At 39.2% G+C, this 19,720-nt stretch overlaps 3 protein-coding genes across 4 annotated transcripts; 1 reads left to right on the top strand and 2 right to left on the bottom strand.

Moving 5' to 3' along the window:
• The first annotated feature begins 15 nt into the window (after nt 1-15).
• On the top strand, nt 16-4,061 carry ap1s2 (adaptor related protein complex 1 subunit sigma 2). The gene is made up of 5 exons (XM_019886529.1): nt 16-189; nt 1,057-1,235; nt 2,186-2,294; nt 2,387-2,524; nt 3,096-4,061. Exons 2-5 carry the CDS (start codon nt 1,057-1,059, stop codon nt 3,141-3,143), a joined length of 474 nt encoding a protein of 157 aa, XP_019742088.1. The 5' UTR covers nt 16-189; the 3' UTR covers nt 3,144-4,061.
• A 699-nt stretch (nt 4,062-4,760) lies between these two features.
• zrsr2 (zinc finger (CCCH type), RNA-binding motif and serine/arginine rich 2) lies at nt 4,761-12,374 on the bottom strand. Of its 2 annotated transcripts, XM_019886508.1 has the most exons (12): nt 12,102-12,374; nt 11,683-11,694; nt 10,670-10,749; nt 10,509-10,593; nt 10,249-10,357; nt 9,808-9,894; nt 9,177-9,215; nt 7,975-8,105; nt 7,596-7,809; nt 6,871-6,926; nt 6,670-6,779; nt 4,761-6,022 (listed from the first exon to the last, which is right to left on the bottom strand). In XM_019886508.1, exons 1-12 carry the CDS (start codon nt 12,143-12,145, stop codon nt 5,199-5,201), a joined length of 1,791 nt encoding a protein of 596 aa, XP_019742067.1. In that variant the 5' UTR covers nt 12,146-12,374; the 3' UTR covers nt 4,761-5,198. The 2 variants fall into 2 exon arrangements, with proteins under 2 accessions (XP_019742067.1, XP_019742068.1); XM_019886509.1 differs by lacking the exon at nt 11,683-11,694 and having other exon boundaries at nt 12,102-12,373.
• Nucleotides 12,375-12,906: 532 nt separating this feature from the next.
• On the bottom strand, nt 12,907-19,627 carry LOC109525755 (transmembrane 6 superfamily member 1). The gene is made up of 10 exons (XM_019886517.1): nt 19,299-19,627; nt 19,080-19,183; nt 18,789-18,886; nt 18,611-18,714; nt 18,460-18,542; nt 18,122-18,240; nt 17,158-17,262; nt 16,998-17,090; nt 16,167-16,286; nt 12,907-13,961 (listed from the first exon to the last, which is right to left on the bottom strand). Exons 1-10 carry the CDS (start codon nt 19,388-19,390, stop codon nt 13,770-13,772), a joined length of 1,110 nt encoding a protein of 369 aa, XP_019742076.1. The 5' UTR covers nt 19,391-19,627; the 3' UTR covers nt 12,907-13,769.
• Between the last annotated feature and the right edge of the window lie 93 nt (nt 19,628-19,720).

The raw sequence follows: 19,720 nt of genomic DNA, 5'->3' as shown, positions 1-19,720 counted from the left end.
TTTTTTGTCCAATCAGTGCGACTTTGAGCTGGTTGCTGCCTCACTAATATTTGCTAACAACTAGCAGGATGAAATGAGGCACTGTTAGTCTTGCTAGTCTGTCACGAAACTAAAGCACGTTTGTCTTTTGTATGTGTGTTTTTGTGTGATCTTCCACATCTCAGCGATCGTCCAAGCGACTACACCAAGGTAAAAGGGACACGATTTATTTGCAGTGGATTGAAGCTTGATGAACGTAGTGGCGAGGGGGAGAAGTGAGACATTGCTTGCTGATGTTGCCATCCTTTTAGCAGAGGAATCGTATATGAGCCGAAATGAAACTTTTCACTGAAGCGTCACAGGTGTTTGTCGTGAGACGCACGAACGAACAAATGAATGAATTAATCCTGCATTAACTGACAATTGATTTCTGTTTAGCAGCAAAATACTGAGAATTTTCAAAGTTTGGCACTTTCCATTGATGCAACGGAAATTGATAGGAATAAACCAGGACTCTACATAATTGAATGTTACCTAATTGAGTTGAGCAAAATATGTTTTGACTGAGTCGTGACTAAAATAAACACATTCATTGCAGATACAGTGGTGCCTAGCAAGGCTCAAAGTTACGTTTTTTTTTTGCTTTTGTACTAAAGAACATTTCAGAGCAATTTACTCAAGTAAAGGAATTAGTATTTCTACTTTTATCATAGACTCTCGTATTTTTTAAACACAAATTTAAGTACTTCTACTGATGTAAGGTTTGTGAGTACAGTCTAAAAAAAGTCATCATTAAAAAAAAGCACACTCAATGAAAGTCGAGCACAGCTAAATTCACCTTTAAAATGTATTGTTTTATGGAATTCAACAACAAGTGTGTCAAATCAGAAATGGGTAAAATTCTTACTTTTCAATGCGTATGTATTCATTTATGTTAAGCAGTGTACCTACCTACCCATCCATCCATCCATCCATTATTTGAGCCGCTTATGCTCACAAGGGTCACGGGAACCTTTACCTATTAATGATTAATTCCTGCTCATTCATGACTCTTGACGTGTAACTTAACTCCTTCAGATGCAGTTCATGTTGCTGTTCAGCCGCCAGGGAAAGCTACGCCTTCAGAAGTGGTACTTGCCTCTCTCCGACAAGGAGAGGAAGAAGATCTCCAGAGATCTGGTTCAGACCATCCTGGCCAGGAAGCCCAAAATGTGCAGCTTCTTGGAGTGGAGGGACCTGAAGATTGTTTACAAGAGGTTAGTTATAACACTAGGTATACCTGCGCAATCTGATAACATTCAATACATAAACAGTATCCCAAAAATCCGCTCTTCCTGTGAGAATCCATGTTTTTTGTCATGCTCAGAATAACGGATCTACATCAACTGGTCACTATGGAAAGCCATTTTTAGTGTTTTATTTGATTATACTTCATATCCATCTTAAGATAAATGTACTAGTATGCTCATTGCCCTCACTAAAAGACAATTGAATTTAAGAAGCATCAAGTTAAAAAAAAAAAAAAAAAAGACCACATCCTCTCTATTTAAGGATAAGCAATTGTTCATGCTTGAATATCGTTTTTCATATTGTGCCAGAGCTATTGCCAGCCACTTAGAGCTCTGGTATTTTGCGCTCACCTTCTGTTGAGTTGGGCATGCCAGAAACACCCCCTCTGCTCAACAATCAATGGCTATGGTTTAAAAAAACAAAACAAAACAAAAAACGGAATATTTGTGCAAGAGCCTTGTGCTCCAGCCATTAAAAAACAAAGGCACTCTTCATGTGTGCCCACTATCATGACAACTAAACGAGAAATAAAGCAGCCACATTTAAATCGGTTGCAAAGATGACATCACAAAGAGATGGTTCACAATTGTGATAATGAGCAGCTTCGTGTAGTGCTTTGCCACCATCATGTGGCATGCATATGCAATTATAAACCTCAATTCATTACAGGTTTTTGCTATTCGGAGCATCATCTTTATTTCTTTCAGTTGGTTCCAAATGAAGCAATATCTACCTGTTTAAAAATGCAAGAAATCATATGAAACATCGGCTGTGGTAATGAAAACTCGCCCTTGTTTTTGAGAATTACAACTGTTTCTGGTGTGTGTGTGTGTGTGTGTGTGTGTGTGTGTGTGTGTGTGTGTGTGTGTGTGTGTGTGTGTGTGTGTGCGTGCGTGTGTGCACGTGTGCGTGTTAGATATGCCAGTCTATATTTCTGCTGTGCGGTGGAGGATCAGGACAATGAGTTGATCACCCTGGAGATCATCCATAGATATGTGGAGTTGTTGGACAAGTATTTTGGCAGTGTGAGTTTCCTCTTATATGCCACACCCAATGTTCAGTATGAGCACTAACTTTAAACCTAACCTCACCGACTGTGATTCTTGTGTCCTCGTAGGTGTGTGAGCTGGATATCATCTTCAACTTTGAGAAGGCCTACTTCATCCTTGATGAATTCCTGTTGGGCGGAGAAGCCCAGGAAACCTCCAAGAAGAATGTGCTGAAAGCCATCGAGCAAGCAGACCTGCTGCAGGAGGTACACGCGTGCACCCAAAACCAGAGCTGCAAAGCAACTGAGCAGTGGACTTGTAGGCTAAACTGTTGTTCCTCTTATGCTAAAGAGCGGAAAATACAATGATGACTGAAATAGTACTCAACATAAAAATGGCACCGTTATCTTCCCAGGATACTTTATACCCTGCACAAGAATAAACTGCGTTCAGTGGTGTATTTAGATGCGAATGAACCATCTTGAGAGTTCACGACTGTTTAGCTGAACATAAAGAATCACAGTTGTTATTTAAAAAAAAAAAAAAAAAAAACTTAAAAATAAATGCTTAAATGTCCAACAAATTGGAATGCTATTGTTAACTAGCGTCTATGCTACGGATTGAACATGAGCGGCGCAACAACAAATGTAGACGGGTAATATATGAGTTCTGAGTCACATTCTTTATCCTCTGCAAATAATGGCTAATATGAGTGTCGTACTGATGAGCTGGAAGTTGAGACGGTTCAGTATCTTGTATTGAACTTTCACCCGTAATACATTTTAATTGAATTTGAGAAAGGTTCATGCCTATGTGATATCTCTTCTCTATCTACAGGAGGCAGAGGCCCCACGGAGTGTTTTGGAAGAAATTGGGCTGACATAAACTTGACGTTGCCTGAGCAAGCATTGGCACAACTTTGTTCTCTCCTGTTTACCGTGTCAGTGTTGTACTCGTATGTACGTATGTAATCAACATGTCTGTGCTGTATTTCTCCAAACTGTGCTCCCCTCTGATGTCCCGTAACTGTGGTGCCAAGTGTGGTTCAACGATGTCTCATCTGTAGCAGCTCCCGTAGTCATGTCATTTATTGTGCAACATCTCCGAGACCAATGTAGCAGCAAGAACATAGCCACAGTATCAATTTGTGTTGATTCAGTCAATTGTCCCATCATGTTGTTCTTCTGCTGCATCTGAAAAAATAGTTCCTGTAATAATTCAGCTTGGAGTACTCAATTGTTGGCGGTTCATTATTGACAAGTGTTGTGGAAGGTTGAAAACATGCACATTTGAATAACACTTTTTTTTCCGAACTTGAGCTATTTTTCAGAAAAGCAGAAGTGCAGCTATCAATCGCATGTAATGATCATGATACAAACCTGCCCATAAACCAAACCAGTTCAAAAGCATCCACCTAAATGCAATTCAGTTCAAAATGTGTTGTTTCAGTGTAGTGTTACATTTGTAAATCTCAACCCATTTTTATTTTGTAGAGAGAGAAATGACAGTCGGTACGTACCTAAGTCAAAAAAGTGACCCAAATAGAAATACCTTATTTTCTTGACGTGATGCTTTGGTTTACATTTAAACACTAAAATATATGACCAAAGAACTGTGTTTTACCATCTTAATGGTGTCTGTGGAAGTCTAATGTGACACAAAAAGGGTATTCATTTCAATCCAATGAAAGGCACGCTCAGTTGTTCACACGCAGCAGCAAAAGCAATTGGGAACATCATGTTCCTGAAGTGAAAAAAGAAAAAGTGCAACCACATGGTGTTTATTGGAAAAATTCATCTTGCCTTTCTGCAAAAGAAACCACTTTTGTATTCACCATCCTATTAACATTTATATTGGACAGTATTTAACAATAAATGTCTTCAAACTGGGGGAAAAAAACAGACTTTTTCTTTGCAGTTTGACTTGGGACACATTTCCATAACTAACCAGTTGAAAGTGGCAACTGATCACTGTGAAGTTCAGTTGATGAAGAGCACTGACAAGGAGCATTCGCAAAGAACTTTTCAGCACATTCAATTGAAACTATCGATGAGTAATGCAACGTAAAGGTGCTTGTTTGGTCTTTGACATCAGCAGCTTGTAAAATGTTCAGTTTTTGTAGCTTTATGTGAAAGTATATAAAGTATAGTAATATCATGGCACAAAGAACCTTACTGTTAGCCTGGTCATCATTTCTGGCTTACTTGCAGCAATCCGCAGGTCTCTCTATCTCCATCTCTACCTATCGATTCTCTTCATTGTCGTTTCTCATGTTTATTTCATTTGTTTTTTGACTTTCTGCTTCGTCCCGATTAGTTTATTAGTCTGAAGTTGCCACAGCGAGTTAACTCACATGATTTGGTACAAAATGGGGGGAAAAAAAAGAAGAGATTTTAAAGTTAAACAAAAGGTGGTAAAGAACAAATGGAGTAATTGTGAACTGGCAAGACTGTCTGGGAGTAGCCATTTCTAAAGCGACAGACTACGACCCAAAACTCTATCATCATAACTGTGGAACATACTTTCTCACAGATATGTATACACCATTTGGTTGGGTTTGCATCATAATTCATTAATCAAAATAAAATGGTTAGCTAATGTCAGCACGCTATCTATCTCACTGTCAAAGAAGCACATCTGAGCGACCGCTTAGTCAATGAGCCAGTTTCTCAATGTTTGAAATTCCGCATCTATTTTATGAATCAACCTCACATCTTCTCAACTGACACGTCAACCCTTCAAATGGTGGCAGAGAAGAAGGTTAAAATCATCATCAGCCTGTTTTCTCAAGCGCTATGCCTTGGTCAAATGACGGATGGGTTTGTTTACCAGTGGTAGAAAGTATGTGTGAGGTCACGGTGAAAATACGGCCATGACTCCGCCCGACCTGTAGCCACTGTCACATAAATATTAAAAAAAAACATTTCATTGTAAAAGCCACTAAGAACTTTGTGTGGGCTCCTCAACTTGTGGTACAGAACTTTTTTCAGACTCAACGCTTGGACTTGCACTCAAGTCATCATTATTCCGATGGAGTTCCGCTTTTTCTCCACTAGGACTTTCTGCCGAGTGTTTGTTCACAGTCTCTTCATCTGACTCTCGCGATGAAGTCATCGCTTCAGGTGAACAGCTCCGTTTCTTGTGCTTCTTCTTACTTTTCTTTTTGCTCTTTTTCGAGTGTTTGTGATGGCGACGTCTCTTGTTGTCCTCTTCGGGAACATTTCGGTTTTCGTCTTCATTCTCCGGGCTGTGATGTTTGCTCTTTTCTCTGATTGGTTTGTTTCTTTCTGCGTGTTTTACCCCATCTCCATTTCTATCTTTCTCTTCACTTTTATTCCGACTTTTCAAGTTTCTGTCTCGATCTCGACTCCTTTTCCGGTCTCGACTTTTGCTCCTGGACTTTTCTCTGCTTCGACTTCGGTACCTGCCCCGAACCCTGTCATAACGCACTGACCCGAAAGAGCGTCTGCTGTCGTCTCTTTGGTGCTGGGAAATCCTCCTATCTCGACTCCTCTCACTGCGTCGGTCGTCTTCTCGTCTGCCGTACGACCTCTCCGATCTGGGTGGGCTTCTGCTGCGGTGACTCCTCCACGATCTGTCCCCCCGTCTTTCTGAGTATCTCTCCGAGTGACTCCCCTTGAGGCTGTGGTGTGGGGAAATGTGAAGGTCCCTGTCGGCCTCCCAGAATTCATTGCCGGGGTTTCGGAATACATGCAGGAAATTGCAGTGTTTCCCTTTGGGGCACTTTTTTCTGTCAAACAGTCCTGGGGATAACAAAACAAACGTTTATCAACCTGTTGAGCTGCAAAGGGCTAGACAATTTCTTTAAAATTGTTCACAAAGTTTCTGGTCAATTTCCATGGGCCAATAAAATGAAGAATTTTGGAAATATTCCAATTACGGGCCAACTTAAAGTTTTTATATTCCCTGTTTGTTCACATAAAATTTCATTTATCCCTGGAATTTGCAACCCGAACTTCATCAAACTTCATCTCACCACAAATGGCATTCTTCCACCGTGTTACAGGACAATGGAAGGCTTGAAATGCTTTTTTTTGTATGTCTGTTTTTTTAGGGGCATTTTTGCCAATCAATGACTTCATTTGAGGAAGAGCTTTCAACATTGGAGCAGCATTTAAATGTATTTATTTTTTGGCAAGTTAATCTCAGGGACCTGAAGCAAGGATTTTATTAAACAATAAAAAATATGATAATATAATGAGGGAGCTGTAGGGCTGCACCTGTTCCATACTTTAGTATTTGACTATCCTCCCGAAAGTTCTGCCGCATAATCATACATTCGGAATTTTGAATTTTTGTGAATTTTGACCCGCAATTTGAGATGTGAAACCGCTTATCTTGAGCTTAGCAATGACAACCGTAAGCAAAGTAAAATCAAACTTCATCTCACCACAAATGGCATTCTTCCACCGTGTTACAGGACATATCTCGCAGTGAAGCTGCTTGCCGGCATACCACCTTCCATTAAATTTGATGAAGGCCTCTCTGCACTGCTCCTCACTAGCCAGAAGACAACAAATTAAAACCTTTGCTCAAAGTTCAGATCATTTGCAATGCAGGATTATTTTCAAAGCCCTCGTGTGATACTTGCGTGTCAAACTGGACATAAACATTCCCTCGCAAGTGTGGCTCATAATTGCAGCTGACCTAAAAACAAAGATCACATCAGAATTTTAGTCTCATCATCATGACGTAATAATAATCGCTAGGACGTAATCACCCCTGGTTACCTTACATTCATCTTACTAAGAAGTACTGCTGCCAAGTCTCAGAGGATATCTTACAGGAGTACCTCAGGGTCCTCATCCCATCTACAGATGCATCTCAGTCAATTTGATTATTGTATAAAAGTTCATTTACTGTATCTCATGAGTTCCATTTAAAAAGTGAAACTCATACAGATGACTTAAAATACATACAGTGGGAGCACTTTTCATAAGGCAAATTCCTAACTCATTTCCACTCATTTTGCATTACATCTCTATAATATTCCAGTTTCTTAAGATTGTGAATTGTGGGGTTTTGTCAGCTCCAAGCTGTGATCATGAACACTGAAGTACTAATATTTTACTCTGTGTTGTCAATTTACTCTATGCACAGGTTTGAGCTAATGAAATAAATGTCGTTTTTTTTCCCCGCCAATATTGTAATTTACCGTATTGAGATGCACAAAAATATGTTTCTCTTTAAACAACTTCTTTGTACTTTGCTTGAGCTAATGATGGAAATCGGTGGATGTCTGTATCCCTACTATGACAGTATTTTCGAATGAATGAACACGGTCCACTCAATTTTGGTGATTGTGATCCAATTTACCTTAAATTGGACCACCTTGCCAACGGTCTTAAACTCTGGTAGAACATCACGGTAGAATTCAGTAAAGGACTCGTGTAGCTCTTCCTCGCTGTGCTCCAGGGAAGCATCGCCGTCGTAGTCGTCACGTCGAGACTGTTCCATGCCGTATGTTATAAACATAGCACGGATCAGTAGAGTGGGGCTGGTGGATGGGTAAACGTGCTTTCGAGAACATCTAAAAAATCACAGGGAGTGAATTAGAAAAAATAATAAATTGCAATAACACAACAAAAATTCTTCAAACAAGGATATGAGGTCAACACAAATGACCACCCAAGACAAATGCTGAAGTCATCAAAAAAACAAAAAAAACAAAACAAAACAAGATAAGCCATTGTACCTGTCCCCAAATCGACAGGATCCAGTTTTGAGGAAGAAAGGGCAGTTGGCTACATCTCGCTCTGTGCCATAATTTTCAGATTTCTCTGTTAACGGAGCCTCGGGATTCATCCATGGTCCTCCATTCGCTAGCTGCAAAACAACCAACACGTCCAATTTCGTGGGGAAATTTCCTCTCCTCAATACCAATGTTCACCATTATTTTAGAACCTGATAAAATAATGTTCCTCTTACTCCCAACAGTAACAGCACTGTACGGCATTTTGTACTTGAGCCTTGTCGCATTACTCCAAAAACCATCAATACTATTAAAAAAAAAATGCAACATAACAAAACATAACTGTGCGACAAAGGTAACCTGGAGCAGTTCAGAATCAATATTTATATAGTTACACAATAAAAACAATACCATTTGAAAAATAAATAAAATGCATCATACTTGCCTGTGGTACTAATTATGAAATGTATTAGGGTCATTCCATGCCAAAATCACCCACTGGGTTGAACCAAGTGAAATTTAATTGTAATTAAACTTGCTTTACTTGTTGATTGTTTGTGATGGCATAACACTAACTCTCAAATTTTAGGTCAATCGGAAGAGGGGTTTGGGAGTTATGGCCCACTGAATGTTGATGTATTCACTTGTATTCTTTGGCATTTGACTCAGCATGACTCAGATTTGTTCTTGGTTTTGCTGTTCGGTGCTTTCTACCGTCTTTGTTACCGATTTGTTGCGCTACTGTTGTATATGTTAGTTGTTCCATGTACAGCACTTTGTATGCAGCGATGGCTGTTTGAAAGTGCTCTATAAATACAGTTGAGTTGAGATGAGATGTTTTTAAATGTTAAAGCTGTGCAAAAGGGGTCGTGGCCACCTAACTTTGAACCCTACCCAAGGACTACTCTTGTCAATTTTTACATAACCGGTATTGTTTCGAAAGTAAATTCAACAAGGAGACCAAACCTGCAATTGCAAAGAGAATTTTACATCTGTGAATCCTTTATGTTTTTGAGAACATGTGAGAGGTTACATTTGGTGAAAATGTTTTGATTTAGTGTTATGCTAACACCATTAACACGTACAGTAAGTTTCATTCAAATGAATATAGTGTGTGCTTGGTACAAAATTTGCTGATTTTTACTTTTCATAATTTGGCATGGAATGACACACTCAGGGGACCAAATGGAACAGTTGGTCAGTACCTGATGTTCTGCTTCATCCAACATTTTCTGAACAGCCTCCTACAAATGGTGTAAAGAGATGTCAGGTGAAAATGTGAATTTAGGCGAAGCATATCTGTACATTCTTGTTAAGACCGCGTTCACTGTGGGTAGATAACAACAATTCTGACAAAATTAGCTCACTTCAGTACCTCGCAGCTTTTTGGAACAAAGGTTCAAAGACACTTAAAACACAAAGTTAAAAGATACGTCCTCGCTGTGACAGTTGGGGGTGCTGGAAAAGGGCTTTCGCAACAGTATCTTTGTTAAGGAGTAGGATGCTTGCTGCTTGTGCCACTTAGTCAAGGAAAGACTCAAACATTTGTATATAAAAAAAAGCAATCACACAATAATAAAGTCAATTATTTTCACATTCATACTTCCCTGACAGTGACAGATAACAAAATAAGCATTATTGTCATTGTAGACCTTTTTTGACATGGCTCTTCTAATGAATTTCATAATATGTCCGCTGAATATGGCGGCCAGTCAGTGTATTTTCTGATGACAATAAAACGTGAATCGCATTTTTGAATGGATATCATCAATGCTGAAGATTAAGTAGAAGTGGATATATTTCTCTCCGCTTTTATCCTCCCACGGCTCCTTTCACCTCTCTGTCGCGCTTCTCCTGCTGCTTTTGCTCTTTTTCTTCTTCTTCTCTCCTCTGCTGGGCCTCCCATTCCTCTTTTATCTTCCGCTGTGGACGCAGCAGCAAAACGTAAACATCACGGTATGCCAAATAAGAGTTTAAATGGTTCAGTCCTCAACATGAGAAGACACATCCAACTGATGGATGGCTCTTGCATGAAGACAAGTCTTCATTGCTTTTGGAGGTCAATTGGGGTGAGCGAGTGGAGACAATACAATAGATAGTTGTGATTTGTATTTGAATATGTATTTGAAAATGGAAAAAAAAAGAGGGATTATTTTCAGCCACAGATTGCTTTTGGAAATTAGAATTGAGAACGCTATACGTTACTATGGTGAAGAGACACTGTATTACAAATATCTATGGCAGTCATCTGATTCTGGATGATGTAAATCGCATTACCTCGTCATCCTCTCTCCGTTTCCTTGCAGCCTCCTCCCTCTCAGACCTCAGACGAAATTCTTCTTGCGCAATCCGCTCACGCTCTAGCCACTCTTCGTGGAGCCGTTGCCTGTGTAAAGAAGTGAGACATGACTCACATGCCACCTGACGCAAATCGGTTTGGCTATTGGGGTGTCAAAGCTTCTTCTGGTAGGCGCAAGTTTTGAGTATTTTGTACAGCGTAACAAAAGCTTTTGGCCATGCGCAGATCTGTATCCCACCTTTCCTCATCAACAAGACTGGCATCTTCATCATCCACATCGTCCATTTCCTCAGAGGGATCAAGAACGGCTCCACTTTGTGCAGCTATAGCACAACACATGGTGTGGGTTTACTGTTTGGCATGATAAGACATTCCAAACAACATAAGTTGTTTTCATACCGCAGTCTCTCGTTCGGGCGATTGCTTGTCGTTTACGTTTTCTTCTTTCTTTCCTGGAGGCGGCCTTGCGTTGCTTGTAACTGAATTAAATGGAAGAAACCAAGTTAAACCACAATGGTCGCATTTTCAGTGTAGTGTCCACTACAGAAGCTTAGGCACAATTTAATTTAGTGTACTGAATATATAATCGCTTTAAGGGGAAATTTAATTTACAGTGTGCTGGATCAAAAGTTCCCCTGCATCTCACAGAGGAAAAGAGACTGCAAAAAGGCAAATCAGCCTGCGCGAGTAAGATAAAAGTCCCGTTCACAGCTCCTTGGTCAGGACCCCGAGCTTGCATTCTGATAAATTTATATTTCTATTATAATGATAATAATAATAGCCTAATGCATTTATTTGAAGGCGCCATTCTTGGCACTCAAATACGCTGCGCAATGTTACATTATGTTTAATAAAAGAATAAAAATTGGAATGAGAGAAATAAATTAAAATGAAATTTCAAAAAATTGAAAGGGGCAGATCACAATGACAGGTTGAGTAGGCAGTTTTAAACAGGTGCGTTTTGAGTTGTGATTTGAATTGAGTGAGAGTCTCTTCCCAACTTCCATCATCCTGCGACGGTGTTGTTGTGGAAAGCCTGCATTTATTCGTTGCCATGAGTGCAATCAAAGAGGAAAACAGGTACAAACTGCACTCAGCTGTCAAACTTTGTGGGCCTGTCTGCGCTGGTATGTCATTAGCGCCATGTTCTTTGTGAATACGATGTTAAGACGGATCAAATGGCATGTGCAAATGAAGAACTATTAAAGATGCTATCAGTGGCCACCGTTCTTTGTGGATTCGGCCCGAACTTTTGAAATTATTATTTTTTCCATAATCGTCCAGTCCGACTGTAATGCACTACTTTTTGTCGCAATGAAACTCTCGGATTCACTTTGACATGGTTCCTTTGTACCAAAATACAAGGCAGTGGCAAAGTATTGCTGAAGTTTAAAAGAATCTCCTCAACTTACTTCAGCATAGTTCTGTGGGACCAAGACAACACAAAACAGTGTAAAGCACTGTACAGTATACAGTACATTTATCATACAAATGTACAATATATAGAATTATTCGAAGCGTGCACTAGTGCTGATCAGATACTTGTCGGTGTACATGATGTGGATGAAGTATATTGGCACTCCAGATACATGCACATGACAGTCTCACGATTAAATTACGAGACAACTCTTTAAGAAGTGATTGTCAAGGGACAAAAAGCTTTGGGAATGTCTAAGGGTCTTGGTGTTGGTCGATAGCGCCAAGCAGCTCTATTATTTATTAGAATATCAATTCAAACAGCATACAGTACACATCACCATTTCAGAACGGATATAGTCCTAGTTCGTGACGTAACATTACGTTCTCACACAAGCTACAGAAAAACACTCACCTTAAAGGAGGAGCACAGATCAATGGAGGAATAGATGCTGCCATCACAGCTAACGATAGCTAACCAGCGACTAAACTCACGTTTACGTGCCCGAATTCTTTAATATGAGTAAATATCAAGTTATTGCATGTAAGGTTTTACAATGCGACGCATTATTTACGCGATTTCACGGAATCGTTGCTCCTAAATCAGCTCATATCGTATCTACATGCGTATTAATTTCAGGCCTGACTGACAGAAGTACTTCCGGGTTGAGAAATAACTCCTTCCGACGTCAAGAAACAGTTCACATACCGACGTGCTATTTTTAAATTGCATCATTTAAAATTTTGTTATTTAGAGAAAATACATGTATATTTCTTTATCATTTAGAGTAAATTAAAAAAGACCAATTATTTAATTACATAAATGAATGACATATTTGTAATTAAAACATTTTAGGACAGAAGTTATCAATGCATCAAATATTCAGGAATCTTGATCATAATAATGCTAATTGGCCTGGATAAAAAAAAATTGTAGCGTACGGGTCATACGTTGCATACTTTCATAGGAACATTGAGTTCATTGGCTACTCTGAGAAGTTAGGAATTACGCATAACAATCAATTCCCAAAACATGTTTTTCTGCTCAGGCAAGTAGATAACCGTAATTCAACATCTTATTCGAGTAATATTATTTTTGGTAAAAATTATTTTGATAACTACCACTGCTGCTAATGTGTGGCAGCTGTGTGGCTTCAACCTGACATTGAGTGGTAGTCTAATAAATATGTTAAGCACTGTACACTTCATACTGTAAAAGGTCAAGTCAAATATGAGCCAAGTTTATCAACAAAGCATTGAACACAAAAAATAAAACACACTCCAGCTCATTTCTTGAATTCAAATAAGTAAAAAATTATTTCCAAACTATGACTTGATTTTCCAAAACAAACAGCAGACAGATTGCTTTCAGTCTTCAAAAATATATAATATACAGGCAATGTTGTTTATTTGCCTCGCATGATTATATGAAATACTGTATCTTACACAAATGAGCACACCCTCACATTTTTGTGCACAATTCATTATATCCTTCATTGGACATCAGTGATGAAATGAAAATTTGCTACACAATGTAATCTAGTCAGTATACTGTATAGGCAGTATAACGGTATTGACTAATTGTTCCCTCAGAGAACCTCAAAAAACAGCTATTAATGTCGTAAATGTTAGCAAAAAAAAGTGAAAATGTACGAATTGGTCACAATTCTTTTTTTCAGCCCTTCTGAGATTTTTTACCATGAAGTGCCATATTGAACTTAGTTCAGTGATTAGGATGAGAGTGAGAGAATGATAACACCAAATTTCAAAACTGTCATTTGTTCAGTGTTGTCCCATGAAAAGATGTAATAAATAGTTCCAAAAATGTGAGGAGAGTTTACTTTTGTAAGAATGCATGTATCTTGCAGGTATCTACGGTAATTTGCTATTATTCTGTCACTGTAAGACTCCTGCTTCCCACCCCACTACAATGCTTCCAGTATGAAAGCGTGCGTTTAGTGTTTTACTTTCCATCACTAAACCCTCATTAACTTGGAAAATAATGTGGTAATTCATCTTAAGCTGCTACAGTGTATTGACTACACTCGCCTTTCCAAAAAAGACTGTAGCTCCTCTATAACACTCATGCATTTTTCTTGTCTGGCATGCCCTTGAGGAAGAAGGCCGGCCTGGTAGTGCAGCGGTAGCAAAGAGCCTGAGGCACCACAGCATACAAGATATTAACCAGCAAAAACACAGGTTGGTTGGCAACAGGAACTCTATAAGAGAATGGCGTCCGTGTGTGAAGAGAGGCGCCGATATGAGAAAACTGGGCCTGGTGGGAAAAGAGAGGGAGGAAATAAAGAAAAGGGACCTCATTGTACTGTATTTATTGCATTCTATTGTTAAAGAGGCATTTATCTAAATTCTAATACTTTCTTTTTTTTTTTCGTTTATTCCCAATGGTATCTTCTTCATTTCATAGCTTTTCTCTTGGCCACACTGCTTCCAGTACATATACATGCTTCAATTATTATCCAATCGGATGTGAGCCTCTGTGTTGCCATGTCCATCTAATCTCTCCAAGTTCTCCAGAATCAGGAGGGCTGGCGGCCAAAACGTTAACTATGTATCCAATGGTACGGTATTGTTTTTTTAACCGTTCAGATTTCAAATTTGCTTGGATGATGTCAGCATTTTTCTCTCCTCTGATGACTGTAGTTGATCAGTGAAAGCCAAGTTCTTTCTTTCTTTCTTTCTTTCTTTCTTCCATTCATTTCAGATAAAGTATTGGTATTGAGAGGTAGATTCATTTGGGTGGGTCCCTACTGAAGGTCCACATACCAAATGCACTGCCCGCCACTGATTTGTACAATAACTACTCATTTTTATCTTAATAATAAACAATACTGAATACGACACAAACAGTACAAAACGTTATTTTTCCATAAATAAATACAATTTCTAAATTCAATGTGAACGTCAGCTTTGCAGGGGCTATGTGCGCTAATATCTGTAGCAATACACCATGGTATCAAATGTCATAGTAAAAGTAATTACACCCACCTAGCGGCAATGCCTGTTAATATTTTCCTGGGGAGGGAGAGTCACCTATTTGAGGTGTGGTGTTTATGTATGTGTTAATAATTGATGTGGCTTACACACCTCAAGGGGCAGAGTGTCTATTAATATACTGTATTATATATATCGAGTGAGACAACGAAGGGCACTATTTGAGAAAAAACAGTAACCTGACACCAGAATTAGGTCAAAAGCAAATTTCCACATTAATTTGTTCGCTTAGGCATTTACCTTTGTGATCCCAAAAGAAATGTGGATTTAATATATTTGTTACAACAGCACTTTATAGTTAGGGTATTGTATCATGATACAAGTTAAGACTGATGTATTAAACTATAAATCATATATGCACAGTTACAGTATCAACAAAAATTGTAAATATTGAACCAATTGAGTTACCAGTGCAATTTATACTGCAAAGTCGGTGAATGACTCTCAAAGATGTACAAGAGCTCCCCTAGTGGTGTGCAAAGTCTCACTGAATTTAATATGCTACAGTGATGTAAAAATTTTTAATGCAATACAGTTCAATTGTTTTTAACTTTCAAGTACAATACGTTCGCAACTAATCGTTTGGAACCGCTCGTTCTCAAACATTTATTTAAGCATTCACACACCAAGTAATGATTAAGATACTGTAGCAATTATTTATGAACCCTTTCATATGTAGAGCCATATTGTAAAGTGTTTCTTTTAAATCACCCTTTGATTGGGGGTGGGGGTTTGATTCGGTGGTCAGAAGGGTGGCACTGGACATGTCCCATAGTAACCATGGTTGTCAGGGCATCAGCGGTCCTATTTTTAGCTCTGTTCAACAGCTGACATTTATACGAATACCACCAATACCAGCATTCCACCTGGTCTGAAGTCAGCTTCCGTCTTCATCCAGCCAGTGAGTGACGTGTCCGCCTGCAGCTCTAACACAACAGCTGCTTTGTTCCCTTTGGGTTACACTGCCACTCTAATTCCTTGGACCAACTTTTTGGTTTAGTTTACGTGCAAAAACACTTCATGTTAATCACGCATCCACTACAGAGCATGTTTGGCCAGATCACTTATCTCCAGATTGGGCAACATTGTCACATTCTGTGTTTAAGTGCTTTTAGAAGTACAGATATCTGGAAAACTTAAGTACTGTATTTGTACTTGGTTAATTCTGACCATTGCCACTGCCATGTAGCAGTTGGAACAGTGCAGTATGTATGAAAAATATTTAACTTAGCTTTTACTGCATGCCTTGCAACAATTTTTCCAATTATTGCATTGCACATTTTCACAACCATCATTTTTGGTTTGTTACTAAGTGAACTGTAATGCATCAAGTTTAGATTACTTGACCTCTCTATGTACAAAAAAATGATAGATACCATTTAATACTTTCTACTAAAGAGAGCCAGACCTCTTTGCAGCCACGTTCTTTAAAAAAAAAAAAAAAAAACACATTTTAAATAGTACCTACTTGTGCTATAGCACCTGAATGTACAAGAGTCAGGTCCAGCATCCACTCACATCCTGGAACCAACAAGCTGTAGAGAGTCATGATGTAGTATGGGCCTGAGTACAGCATGCTCACCAGCATCTGACAAACAATTATAGGATTTACTGCTTGTGAAATAGGCCATAGGACTAGAGTGAAATGTACAATATTAGTACATGGATTGTGTACCAAAAGCCACTATATGCTGCCCTCCTGTTTTGTTTCTTGTATCATTTGGAAAGACGTGAAGGCAGCTTTTGACAGCACAGGCTTTGCACTTTCTGGACACTTATATTGCCAGCATTGTAAAAGTACTGCCTGGCAACAAGATTTTCTTTATGGGTGGCACACTGCTCTAAAGCAAAGTACAATTTATGGTATCCAAAGCAAGTTTCTTGAAGCAGGATCTGCTCTTGACAAACCAAGCAGTAGAAAGCCTAATCCTGTAACCACTGATTAAAACACTGAACAGCGTTCGCACAAACCCATGGAAAGTCTTTCCAGAGGGTTGCATTGGATCTCAGCCACAACAAAAATGTATGTAGTGGATTATTTGAAGAGCTCTACATCTTTGCCATGCAACTTGTGAGCATAATAATCTTCCACCTGAAACTTGTGAACAACCTGAAGTCCAGATGGTTAAAACTTTATCACCAGCCCACTCGAGGAGTTTGGTCAGTGATAGTAGGAGCATACCTTCCACTGCATAGTTTGTGAAGAACAGATCCTGTTTTAAAAAAACTTGCTAGCGGTACTCAAACTGATGCTGTAGTGGCTTTTGGGACACCCCATATAACACCCATGTACACTTACGTGTATTTTAGGGTAGGCAGATGGGTCTTTCACGTATGGCTCATAATGTTGCGCGTAATGCTGACACAATGTGTTGGAACAGTCCAGGGCAACCTAAAACACCAACTATTAGACTAATGGAGATGTGTTTAAGTCCTTCAGTTATATTTGTGTTTCTTACCAGACCTCTGAAGACACAGAAAGACATAGCTGGGATGAGGTAGATTATGAAAAACAAGTCCATAGGTCTGCGGAACAATGTCATCCTCTGAGCTTCCTGTATGCTCTGGTGGAGAAAGAGATATTTATTACATACACGTCACAGGCTACTTCATTAATGTCTGATAGATTAAAAAAAAAATAAAAAATCTAAAATCAAGTATAACTTAATGAAAAGGAAACAATTTGAAGATGCCTTCTTTTAATTGGATCGCGATGGTGTACTGATTTGCTCAATAGTGACATTTCCTATTCTGGCATTGTACATTTTGGGCCATTTTTTAAATTAAAGCGCAGTATAACTGCGCATGGATGGAGTTTCCTTTCTTTTGGTGTTTTGTTAGATGGGCGCAGCTAGCAAGGGATGTTTGCGCAGTTGTGCAGAATTGTGGGAAGGATCACAGCCGACTTGTTTCGCATCCAATGGAAGCACCTCCCTTCATTCCCTTTAAATGGAGTGCACGAGAAAGACGCACAAGCTACATTGCATGTCGATGCAGGAGATCAGCGCACAAAGTTCATTAAAAAACGAACTGCAAGAACATCTCTACTTGCGTTGTGTGTTTCGTTGCTACAATTCCACCCTGCCTACCCCATAGTTGTGCCACAGTAGGTGGGGGAGGGCGCTTTTAAAAACATATTTAAGATGATAATAATTATAATAATTCATTCAATGAATTGATTTCTGCAGTGATTCAGCATGTCATAGAAAAAGCCCACGGTCCGACAGAAAACCCAGCAGTGGACAAAGCGATCCATCAAATTCCCAAACACAGGAAACTAGATATGCCCCAACACGAAAATTAAGATGTGCCAGTTTTTACACTGAGCATATGTGCGCCGGTTTACAAAGAAAAGTAGCCTGGAAAGTGCATTTGTGAGGACGGGGTAGGGCCTTTTGTGTTTAATCAGGAAATAGATCTTACCTTCCACTCAACAGTTTGTGTGGAAGGGTGGCTGAAGATGCGAAAACACGCCCAAACAGACACTGCGATGTACAGTAAGTGAAGGAAGAAGAGAGGACCCATTTCAGTCCCATATTTTCCTGGAAAAGACAGAAAATCATTTAAGGATCACAATTCATATAAAGAAAAAATAATCATGAATACGCCAATAGGTAGAAATACCAAATAAAAAATGTGATGGTACCTATAAATCCCAATATGGACAAAGTACAACAATGTTAGCCTGATAGTATAGTTAGCATGTTTAAATATTTTTGAATATATGAAAAAATGTAAAAATTATACTCTACTGTACTTACCAACAGCATTCCCAAGAAGGTAGATAATGGAACGCATGACAAAAGACCCTACCCAGTAGAGTCCAATAGCTCTGAAGTTGTCTCTGAAAACCACAAATTGTTCATACTGTACAGTAGAGTAGGTCCAGCACGTGGACAGTGCAACACTCACCCCCAGGTAATTGCTGCAATCATCAGGAGATACATCAGATAATGCACACAGCCATCCCAATAGGACATCATGTGACCATGTGCTGTATTAATGTGTGGATCTGCCTGAAAAGGAGAACCGTCTTTATAAGTCAGAGAAAACATGAACTCAAGCATTGCAGTGGAAACACCCAGCTTGCCTCTTTCAGGTAAAAAGTCACAAATCCATCAATGATGTTGTCCTGCTCCAGTCCGATGATCAAGTTCACCACACTGAAGAACGCATGGACTGCATACACTGAACACATTGATGCATTTATTTTAGCAGCAAATTTTGGACGCCACAAAGCATTTGATGGATCAGTTCGGCAGCTACAATTTACATTTTGCATCAGGACAACTGCAATTTACACAACAAGTGTATATTTATGTTTTGAGTGCATGGTTGAAGTTTCATGTGAGGTACAGAAACACTTTACATGAATATTTACCATAGAAAAGAGAGTCTAATGGAGCTTTTCTCCTGAGTATAAAACGGGCAGATATGACCAGAAAGATGAATGTTGCACATCCAGCAAAAAAGAAGGCTTCGGCGCTATAGGGACAACAAGTGGAGCCGGTTATACACAGCGAAGAGCTCATTTTACCAACACGAAAATAAATAACACTTATCTGATCAAAGCAAGCCGGAATTACAAGCTCACACTCACCTGTTGTTGTAGACGAGTGAGTTGAACAAGTAACAGATGGGAATGGACATCAAGGAGAGCACAAACACGCCAGTTCCTGCAGAAGCACTCATTGCTGACCATGTGACAGCCTTTTTTTTGTCCTAAAATAATGATGATGAAAAAACTAATTCAGCCATAAACATCCATGATTAATCTATGGATGGTGATAAGATTGATTTGAAAATTAGAAATGAATGGCAAAGCTGCAGAGCTGCTTCCACATGCTTGCTTGCTCAAGTTGCAATGATTGAGCAGGTGTTCGGTGGGTGGCTCTAAATTGTACCTCCCTCTCTCTCTCTCTCTCTCTCTCTCTCTCTCTCTCTCTCTCTCTCTCACACACACTCACACACACACACACACACACACACACACACAGACACACACACACAAACACACAAACA

The sequence above is a fragment of the Hippocampus comes genome, unplaced genomic scaffold (assembly GCF_001891065.2).
Source record: "Hippocampus comes isolate QL1 unplaced genomic scaffold, H_comes_QL1_v1.1 scaffold261, whole genome shotgun sequence".
NCBI classification, from domain to species: Eukaryota; Metazoa; Chordata; class Actinopteri; order Syngnathiformes; family Syngnathidae; genus Hippocampus; species Hippocampus comes.
The sequence above is the reverse complement of the archived record's forward strand: the minus strand, read 5'-3'. Positions and strand labels throughout refer to the sequence as shown.